Source organism: Bacillus rossius, chromosome 1 (genome assembly GCF_032445375.1).
Source record: "Bacillus rossius redtenbacheri isolate Brsri chromosome 1, Brsri_v3, whole genome shotgun sequence".
NCBI lineage: Eukaryota > Metazoa > Arthropoda > Insecta > Phasmatodea > Bacillidae > Bacillus > Bacillus rossius.
Window position 1 is genome coordinate 316,584,706 of NC_086330.1, and position 11,655 is coordinate 316,596,360.

At 35.9% G+C, this 11,655-nt stretch overlaps 1 protein-coding gene across 2 annotated transcripts in view; it reads right to left on the reverse strand.

Moving 5' to 3' along the window:
• The window catches only part of LOC134527936 (protein Cep89 homolog), a 52,969-nt gene extending 42,536 nt beyond the window's left edge, over positions 1-10,433 (reverse strand). Inside the window, exons 1-4 of one of the 2 annotated variants that reach the window (XM_063360980.1) lie at positions 10,273-10,433; positions 8,826-9,008; positions 6,566-6,735; positions 2,994-3,076 (exon numbers count right to left, since the gene is read on the reverse strand). In XM_063360980.1, coding sequence (XP_063217050.1) covers positions 2,994-3,076; positions 6,566-6,735; positions 8,826-8,975 — 403 coding nt within the window. In that variant the 5' untranslated portion in view covers positions 8,976-9,008; positions 10,273-10,433. Of the gene's footprint in view, positions 1-2,993; positions 3,077-6,565; positions 6,736-8,825; positions 9,009-10,042 lie in introns of both variants that reach the window. The other variant, XM_063360979.1, reaches the window with a different exon arrangement.
• Positions 10,434-11,655: the final 1,222 nt, after the last annotated feature.

The window sequence follows — 11,655 nt, forward strand, 5'->3', positions numbered from 1 at the left end:
ATTATTTATTTTTCATTTTTTGTCAGATTTTCTATAAAAGTGTTTTTTTTAGTTTTTTTTAAACTATTATTGATTTTTCATTTTTTAGTTGGGTTTTCTTTATTACATCAATTTACTGTTAAAGTGAGTTTGAGTAGATATTGGCTGCTTTTAAAATATATATTCAATATAGTGTGTTGAAGAACTATAGTACACAATATTTTATATATCCTACTATGAAAATCAATGATTTTCAATAAAATTGGGAAGTCATTGATGTTTATTCTAAGTCAGTAACTTATCCGAGAAATGAGTAATTTGGGCACCTGCTGCCTCCCTTGGATGAGATAGCCGGTTCTCAGAATCCCTCTCCGAAAATTTCATCTTATTCAAAGTCGGTAACTTATCCGAGAAATAGGTGATTGGCGTGCCTGGTAGTTTCCCTTCTTGGTCTTGGCGCAAAGACACTAGGTACCAGTTTTAGGAAAACAAAAAATCGCTAATCCTGATTATCCTAGTAAGGATAACGGGTCTAACTGTTTAAAATAATTCATTGTCATCGGCCCTTGAAAGTATGCCAAATTTCGAGTTAATCCGACGTTTTGAAGGGGGGTCAAAATCATGTTCAAAGTTTCCGTCACATACTAACATACATACGTATGAAGCTAATAAAAGCGTGTTAATAAACATATTTTCCTCCAAACCAAACATTTTGAACAATATATATCAAACAAACAAAATGAAAGATATCTATGAAATTAAGTCCAGATAACCACAATTTGAAACTCTCTAGCAGTCTTTAGTAATGAGTGTGGCAACCCCATACTTGCTTTGAATAAGGTCATCAGGTTAATCTTGGGGCAAATGGTGCCATTCCTCTAGTGCAGCTTCATTAAGTTCCTGAATATTGTCCACGGTGGGTTGTATGGTCTAAAATGGCCATGTATGTTAATTTGCATTCATATCTGGGGACTGTCATCTGCAGGGATGAAATTATCTCTGAATGTAGTTCAGAAATGCCACATAAATGGTTGTAGCAACTCTAGAATATATTGGGGCTAATTCACTGCACCCTGGATGGGAATGAGAGGGGTCCACCATCCCAGTATTATTCCTGCCCACAACATAACACTTCTGCCAGAATATGGATGTCTTGGACATGTCTAGATTGCTGACGTCATCCAGAGGTTCTCCATATTCTTGTACAGAAGGTGTCAAATCTCAAACCAATCCTGGTTTGAGACCCATTGGACTAAATACCAACTTCATGTAGTCTTCTGCACACTGTTTGATCTGTGAAACGAACCACTGTTGCTTTGGAGAGGTCATTCCTAAGAGTCCTGGCAATTGATGTTGTACGTCTGTGAGCCCGACACTTGGAGATAAGGATCCTAGACTAGTGTTGTAACATGAGGATAGCCAAAACGAGGCCTACCGTTTACATTTCCTGTCTCTCTGCACTTTCTCCATGCTGCACACCATGCTGCTTTGTGTGACATTTAACAGATCTGCAACTTCTTGCTGTGTATGGCTTGCTGAAAGTTAATCCACTACCTTAATCCTGTCTACGTGGCATGTCACTGCAAGGCTGAACACATAGTGACTGAATCGTTTGGTGATATGGGACAATGCACCATCTGCTACAGCACTCAGGCTATGTTCACATGTCTTGTAGATGAGAACAAAGCATGCATGTAATAAACATTGTCAAATTTCAGGGTTCAATAGTCTAATGAATAACGTACCTATGTCAATGTAACATGGAATATCTCAGTTTACTCATTTTGACAGTATTACAAACTTTTGTTGAGGTGTGTATATACGAGAACAGATCCATCTATAGGAAACGCATACTACTGATACTAAATATAACATCTCTGAAGTTTGGATTGCAGACATACTGTTTGGAAGTGGGAAACATTAAGGAAATCACAGTGAACCAATAGATTTTCTCAGGGTACTAATGTTTTCTCCACACAAGTATTCAGACACTGCTTCATCTCTTCATTCCACATTCCAATCCTTATTCATCTATACTGATCTTAATGTTGAAAAGATGATCAACCACTTCATACTCAAATTTGAATAGAATTATTGGAACAATTTACATTTTTTGTTATAAATCATGATACAAATATAATTATTTGTGATATTGTAGAGCTGACTAGTTTAACCTTTTCCCGCATTTTGCAAGAATTTCCTCCAAATCTAAATAAAAAAAAAAAAATAAAAAAATTGCGTCTTGGGAAATAATACATTAGATGTTGCTTTATAGGTAAGAAATACCACTAAGTACCATACTTACCCCAAAATAACGAACTCTGAATATAATGTGACCCCAAATGTTTTGAATATGAGTTTATCAAAAAGACTGCATGGAGTGTAAATTGCAATTCAAGTACATAGCAACTGAAAATGATTTAAATTAGTAAATTTATACCATATTTACTAAACCTATTCTAGAGCTACTTTTGTCAGTAGAGTGATTCACAAGACTCCTTTTGAAACACCAAACTGCAGTTAGAATAAAACAATTGTGTTTTTTGACTGTAGTTCAAAATCAGTCATTCAGAAAGCAAAGAATGCTGACCGTGGTCATCAGGGAGGGCGGAGAGAAGTAGTAGAAACCCTCTCCCTCAGCACACATTCCAAGTGATATCCTCTCATCTGTCATGCCTGTGCAGAGATTCAGGAAGCCCCAGACTACAGTAGCATTTGTGATGCAGCTTACAGGCAGAGCGTGTATTTTTCAACGACACAACCTGTTACCAATGGCAAGAGACAAGTTTGCGATTATAATACGACCCTCACTTTTAATTTAAACAGGTTTGGTAAAAATCATCACCTTATATCCAGGTAAATATGGTAATCCCACTTTATAAAAATATCATCCTTTATATTAGCTTCAAAAGATTTGATTTTAATATTTTTAATCAAATTATTTACTTTAAATTATTGATTTGGGCACAGAATACAATACTATTAGTACAACATAGTCTCCATTACGAACTTACTGTTTTGGAGACCAGAGTCTAAACTGGATGGTGAGTGACGCATTTGTGCAGATATTGGCACACCATTCACAAGGTCTTCCTTCCTGAATCAAACAGCAACACACAAAAAAATAAACAAGCGACATTCATTGCCTGGCAAGCAACGACGAGAGGCAAAGTGGAAGAGCAGAGTACTAACGACAAAGGTGAGGACACAGAGTCTTGTGTGGTCCAGGCTGTCTACCCTGCCCGAACAAGGTCAAGCACAAACCAGTTTACTTACCAGGCCTTCACTGGGCCATAGCTTTCACAGTCGCTGAGTTCAAAACTGATTACAAAGCTTCAGTCGGGCTTTACACTTGCCTAATGATGTTTGCAAGTACAGTTGGGAAACAGTTTAAGACAAAGTATTCTGCTTTTAAATGAGATTAAATGTTTTCCCCCTAAAACCCATATGGAACATATCAAAAATAATCCTGAGTTATTGATACATAAACTGTACTCACAGCATTGACCTGTGTTGTGTTGTTTTGTTGCGGTGTGGTAACTGTACTATTGTGCTGCCCTAATTTTTAAAAGTAGAATAACATTTTTTTATAGCATTTAAGAAAAGAGAACCATTGTTATATACAGTGTTCATATCACATTACCAAACTGGTAGGTACTGTATGACCCATAGTACAACTAGCAAAAACATTTAATATATCTTGACCCAGTTAAGTTTTAAGATTTGGCGAAAAACTTGGCTGAAAACTTGCTGTGTATTTTAAATAGTTGACAAACGACTAATTCTGTACATATTTTCACAAAATTTACACTCTGATTAATTTATTGAGTGAATTAAACATACACACCACTGAAGTTTTACAGTAAATTTGAAAATAAAAGAACAGACATTAAAATTATATAAATTAAGTAGGAAATGAGATAAATGCTGCATTAGCAAAGCCATTTTAGACATCAGGATCACTGTCTCAATCATTTCTTTATAAATAATTTTAGTAGGTGACTTAACTGTGTTTTAACTTAAAGAATTCGCTACTGTATCATTGAGCTGCAGTAATGCAAGGTGGAATAGCTACAAATACAATATGATGAATATTAGGACTGGCGTTCGTAATATAATCAATTACCAGTCATTTAGAGAACCTTGCCTCATAAATAGCTCACTAACATAGAGTTGAATAATAAAAGAATTTGTTAAGAGCCTCACTGAAGTTTGTGGGACAGATATTATTTTAAGCCCTGTGTGAGCAACTATACCTAACATGGCCAGCTCCGACTATTGGCTACTAGTAACCCTGCAACATGTGTCAAATCCCAATTTTCTCTTCTCAACTGTGAATCTTGAATTAAAATCATGAAGGATCTCAAATCCTTGAATCCATATCTAGGTCCCCCAAAAAAAAAAAAAAAAAAAAAAGTTAAAACATCCTAACTTTTAAATGCTTGATACACAAACTATGATAGCTTCCTAAGTCAATATATTTTGTAATTTTATTTACATAATTACACATTAGAAGTACCAAATCTTGAGAAATGTTAATAGGATAAATAGGAAAAATACAAATAGACATAGTAAACTTCAAAGATGTAAGTGGTGAATTTTTTTGATTTGCTACATTTGTTCCAATACTTTTCTTCAAATCTTTTTCTTCTAATAAGAAATATTTAAAATTCTAGAGATTTGTTATATTTGACGAATTGAGGATTCAATAGGTATATCCGTACTAAAATTGTTATTCGTCAGTTTTTGACTAGTTGCTTGTAAAAAGTGATGCCGACGATTGGGCGATAACAAGACAAAGTGAATGAGCACATCTCAGCGATCACCACCAATGAGGATACTTGCAGTGAAAATCACAGAGGAAGACACCATTGCCCGCTGGGACCAATGCAAAGGGAAATCGTACCAAAGCTATTCGAAATGAAACTGTAAGCAGATCAGATGTTGAAACCTTCGTCCTAGAAAGCCATCCCCTTTCCCATAGTTTCAATGGTTTCTTCCATCCCACAGACCACCTTTAAAAAAAACCACTACTACTGAGTGGGGGGAGGGGCTGGGAGCAAAAATGCTTACTTCCCTTTCTCTGGCAGGAAGTCAATCACCACGCGCAGTATTGCATGCTATAAAATCTCACTTTAGGAGCTAGTAAAAATATTGTTGCTTTAAAAATACACTACAGCATAAAATATATTTTGAGGAAGATATCAAAGAGAGAACAAACTGCTTAAAATGGTTTTTTAAAGAAATAATAACACACTGAAACACATTTAAATTTCTTATTTTAAATTTTATTACATGACAGTCAAGTGTGCTTATGTAAATACATCTGTGGGTCAGAAAGTTATTAAAAAGTTATTTTAAGGAAACAAATAAATTTTTTATCAAACATTTAAAGAGATACAATTTTAATGATGTTATGAATATATTAATCAATAATTAACTTACAACTGCTTTGAGAGAAAAAAAAAGATCACATGTAACTCAGTACACATGCTAAAAGTGAAACTTCTTTGGCAATTCAAACCTCAACTCTAAAGTATATCGTAAGGGATAAAATGGCAGAGAAAGAGAGAATGAGGACAATTTTCTAAATAAATATTACTCACTGTTGAAATACTCACACCATAAAGAAAAACTGTGTGTGTTACTGTTTCTTTAAAAAATTCTGCCATTTGGAACACAACAAATTTAATAAATTAATAAAAAATAAATTAAAAACACGTACACACACACATAATAGGTAGCGCTATTTATACGGGGAATATATGTTGTCTCATCTCTACACTTCTGGTTGAATAAGGAGGAATGCAAAATATAAATATAAAATATAAAATTCAAGGCATTCACAGTTGACTGTATATGATACCTATATCTATTTTCTGAAACAAGAACATGCACACACACTCTGGCTTTTTCTTTCAATCATATATCCCGCTCGGTTCCATTTTTTTTTTTGGGTGGAGGACGAATCACCCCACAATGAAGAAAACGAAAACGAGCCCAACAACGTATATAGCATAGTGCCCCCTTTATACAGCTTTGGCCAAATACCTATTCTCTTTCATTTTTAAATCAGAAACGTTTCACAACAATTGTTCATGAAAACGTTGCATTAAAATTCGGCCTTGAAATTTTACTCTCATCAAGCCCAAACAAGTTTCAATTACAAATAAATTTTTTTATCAACATTTTAGACTATGCATTAATCTGAAACCTTACTCAGTATGTACAAGCAGAGACATACTGTTGTTATCAAAAATAAACTGCATTGCTTTGTACAGTAACGACTCTTTAATTCGACATATTTAGACAATGGCCATGCCAGGTTCTACTGGATAGCTTTAATGGGAACACCAAAGAAAAATTAGTACTGTACAAAGATATCTAAAACAAGTATCAAGCTACTCAATGGCAAGAAAAATATATAACAAGTATTACTGTTTAGAAAAGTCTGCTTTTATGGTGAACTAACAACCACATCCACCCGAAAATCGGAACCTGAGCCTGATTACGAAATGAGCCATCGTCACAAGCAAGCAGGGAACTGAGTCAAAGTGCAGTAAAAAGAAGAAGCAAGGTAGCTTACTGTGCCTGAACACGTTGTGTCGTGTTGTCCTGGCCCGCAGACATCGTGGCTACGCGGCGAGACTTGTGGCGGTGGTGCCTGTGCGCGTGGCCACGAGAAACACGGTCCGACGCTTCCTCCTTGGTGGCGCTACTCTGGCGTGCCGCTTCCCACTGACCTCTCCCACTTGGCTGGAGACACGGCAGTTTGTATGCCACACCTGCCGCTAGCGGCTTGCATTCACGACCAACACATTATCTAGCACACTGTTTCTTCACACCTTCAGTTTAAAGTCTGCAAATGAATGTATAAAATGTCTTGCTACAAGTCTTTTTTCCACTGATAAAATATTAAAATAATTACTGCTGATAGACTATATATATATATATATTTTCCCATTTAAAGGCCCAAATGTTTTCAGATTTGATTGTGTACAATTGACTGATGAAAATTTTGCATTACGAATCCTGCAAAAAGAAACTTTTCTTTTGTTAATTTTTATATAATGCATATGTTATATATATATATATATATATATATATATATATATATATATATATATATATATATATATATATATATATATATATATTGGTGTAGTAAACTAAGGTTAATAATAGGTGTCCTGCATAAAAATTGACTTCAGATTAACATAATAAAACTTTATATGATAGGTTGTATTATTCAGAGTCAAAATTTGAAACCTACCTAATTACAATCTAAACATGATACCTTTTAACTGGCCACCACAAGTTTGAGATGATAATGACACACGGACTTGATACATTGTGTGTCTAGCCGCTAGCTTATTCAGTTCAGTTGAGCTGCTTAATTACTGAGGTGTTGCCTGGTTAGAAGGTGGCCAGTTAAGTGTGTGTCCACTGTACACAGATACCTTCAAGTGAGGACCCTTTGAAAAACTTAGCATAAATCCTAGGCTGAAGCTTAGCCTAAAATATAATGCTTGTAAAATAATATAGCAATGAAACAATCACAATTTACTTCAAAGTTACATTTAAGGCCCCCGCCTGCCTGGGAACACATACGGTGTGCATAGCTTCAGACAAAAACATAAAATTTGAATAACTACGGAAGAAATCAGAGTGGTGACCGTTTACGAAAAGCATTAAAAATACACTGCCAGTGAAAGAGTACTACTTAGTTATGTTTACGTATTTTATTTTTAAACTGTATTTTTAGGAGAGTGGATAGGACTAATACCCATGTTTTCATAATAATACTTTGACATGAAACGTCCAGTACAAATTCTTGAAAACACTAACGGGAATTACATTACAACTTACTCTTTACTTCTCCGCCAGCTAATGTTATAGTTACAGCTCAAATTTCATGGTTGTCCCATGCACGATGAGAAGACTGCTTGTCAGTTTAGAGCCTTGCACTTAGAGGCAAAACTACGCTAGAAGCATCAGTGTTCGTCACACTTATGATCCTGCCTCACTAAAACACATACACCTCTGACTAGGCCGGCCCCTAAAGGTAAAGTATGGTTTAAGAGTTGAAATTACTGACACAAAAGTCAGAAAAAAAAGTGATTGTAAATCAGCAAATATAAAATTCCTTTCTGGCCAGTCTTTTACTATTTATATTAAAAGGAGACCTTTCAGAGGAAAATATTTAAATCCAAACAATTTCTTATTCATTATATTTGGTAAACAAATATTAATAACATCAAAATTAGTAAAAAGCCAAACTGCAGAACATTGCATGGCCTAAGGGCAATAGACCTACACACAAAGGATATTAAATTGAATTTTTACTGTACCTACTATTTATGAGAACAAGAAATATTGTTTAATGACACTGTCATATTTTAGCACACAGGGATGATACAATTTGAATAATTGTAAGCCAGCGACTTACAAAAATATTAAATTCTCAGCACAATTTTATAGATAATAATACTTTTATATAAGTTACATTTACAAGGTATCTAAAAAACCATTTAGACTTTTTATTAAAAAATTATTTGATTTAATGTGACATGTGATGAGTAAAATAAAGACCAACTATGCACACACAGCCATTAAATAAAGAGACAAAATAATCAAATAACAGAGTGGCAACTCGCCCTAACATTGGTAACCAACAAGGGTGTTTTTATACTATTTGAAACAAAAAAAAATTGGTGTATAGCAATGAAACCTCAACATTTTAACAGTTGGGATTTTACAGATAAAATAAAACTGCAAAGTACCAAAGTTGGTAATAATGCATAATAAAGGAAAACATGAGAAGTTAAACTTATTGAATACCATACCTTACTTTGCGAAGTTTTATGAGAAATATTGCTGGGAACTGAAGAAAATGTAGGTTTTTCACTGCAATCTAGTCGACAATTCTTTTGAGCAACTTCATTAAATCTAAATCTTGTTTCTGCAAGGAATAATGGTAAAGATGGGACTGACATTTCTTCAAGATAATACAGTAATGCAATGATGATCTGAAATGAAAGACATGCAGCAATAAATGATTTCAAAACCTGTGCAAGCTAAAAACTATTAATGCCCTGATTAAATTTTTGTTTAAAATGTAAACTGCTGTGGTACTGAAATACATACAGCTATTAAGGCTTTTGCTTAAGGCGACTAATATCTACAATCTAGATTATTCAAAATTTTACTCCAATTGCTCTATTTAATTATATATCTACATTTCTTGGCATGACAACACATACATTACCAAACTCTTTCACCTAGTTACAACTTTGAATATATTCAAGAGTTACAGTAACCTTTACTGGCCTTAACTGCTGGGAAGAAATAGCTTATAACTAGGGACTGGAAAAATTTGCGGTTTCAATGACCTGTAGGATGGACTCCATAGTTCTACGTACACTCGGTCAAATGCCACCCACTCATTGGCTTCTGTCTTATGAGATGTTCTAGCTTAGCAGCCTGTGATTCGATAAAGCTTTGGATGGGTGTTTCTCATTGGCCCAGTCATCCAGGCGAGTTGTGAGCCAATAACAGAGGCAGCACTGAGGTATAACTATTTGTATTTTAGCCTATCGCAAAATGAATTCGCAAATGTTTCCGGTCTCTACTGATAAACAATAAAATAATTTTTAAATGTACACAATTCTTACTATGCTGCCTATCCTGAAGTAGGGGTGAACAGGGTAAAGTAAAAGTACAGTGGAAAATTGTCAGATGGATGTCAAACTAGAGGATGTAATACATAGAACTACGTAATTTAACATGTTAAAAAAAAATTACTTATTTGGACTACACATATCTGAAATAACCTGGTACCTGTAAACTTGTTTGTTTTTTTAATCTGAAAATATATCTGCTGGTTCGTATATAGGAAAACAGATTTGGAAATTTATAATTTTATTTTATTGAAAAGTCATAACTCTTACAAAATTATTAATTTAACTAACCACAGTAACTCAATTTTTCAGTATTTGAATGTAACTAACCAAACTTAACCAACAATAACCCATTAATTTAAAGCATTTTAAATGTAGCTCACCTAACCTGGTCACTCGTTTAAATGGTACACTTATGGGGTAACCTACTTGAAGTCAGGAAGTTTATTTTTATTGAAAAATTGGCATTTGACACTTCGTATACACAAACGATGCGGTTATGCTATTGAGACAGGTTGTTTTTTTGTTGATCCTTCATAACCCAAGATTGTTCTGAATAAAATCTTAAGATGAATATTCATAAATAAATTTTAATTTTAAAAATCATCCCCACCTTCACATTATAATTTAGATTCAACTTTCTTGCGATTTGAATAATTTACTTCCATGTTTCAATTTTATTAACTTTTTTTTTTTTTCATACCAACTAGCTTCCAATTTTACCTGCCAGCAACGAATATACCCGTAGATTGGATTGAGAATCAGACGAACAGTAAAATAATTTATTTAGCCAACAATTAACAGTGCCTTCAAAATTCTTATTTACTCTACATTTTCAAAAACATTTGACTCATAAAATTGGCAATTATTATTATTTTTTAAATTGAGGTCTCCCACGAGGGGAGTCCTCACCAATAATTCAACTTTATTGATAGAAAAGTACATAGAGAAAAATGAAAAACACATACATGGCCGCAAGGGCTTCGGGGCGACAATATTTATTTACACATATACACACGGATGTAGCTCCTCCAACGATGACATCCCTGGGGCTCTGCTACTCGTTGTGTGGCATCTGGTGGCTGGCTGGTGGGGTAAGGCTCTGCTGATGATGGTGCCATGCTGCTGATGAGTGGCAGCACGGAGAGGCGGTGTTGATGTTGCAGTTGGTGGCAGGAGAAGACTATGGTGGTGCTGGAGGTGTCGGTCCGCAGTGCTGCTATTAGATGTGGTGGTCACCTGGGTAACCTGGCGCGCGCGCCAGCCCCTGGCCACGCGTCATCATTGTCGTCGTCATCGCGGAGGTGTCCGGTGCTGAAGAGTGGTCGGCGGGGGTGTGGCGTGTCAGGTTGTGGGTCGGTGAGCTGTCGGATGAGTGGATTGCCACTGCGCCCGCAGCGGCAGAGGAAGGTGTCAGTTGAGGAGGACAGGGTGTGGTGTAGGTGGGGGCAGGGCCGGCGCATCCATATAGGCGAACTAGGCAACCGCCTAGGGCGCCAAGTAGCTGGGGGCGGCGCAGCACGACACATAACAGCTCATATAATATGTTTAATGATTATTGAAACTAGATGAAAATGGATTTTTGTAACAGTTTGGAATGTTTATATTGATATAAGTAATTATTTAGTCCACGGTGACCTGTTCATGATTTGTAATAAGTAAAAAAGTAAAAAAAAACACAAGCCTGCTTACATTTGATTGTTGGCAAAATCTTAGGCTTACGTGATGTATTTTGAGACAAGGAAAACTCTTTTTTGGGTGTCCGGCCCGGGGGGGGGGGTTAAGGTTTTTCGCCTAGGGCGCCAATTTACCTTGCACCGGCCCTGGGTGGGGGAGGCCAGTCAGGTAGAGGAGGGTGTTCCTGGCGGTGGCACGAGGGAGCCCCAGGATGAGGCGCATTCCGAGGAAGTATGAGCACATGATTGGGCGAAGGTTGAAGGTTGAGTGGGCCCAGGTTGGGAATGCATAGGTGAAGGTCGCGATGTTGGAGTCGAGG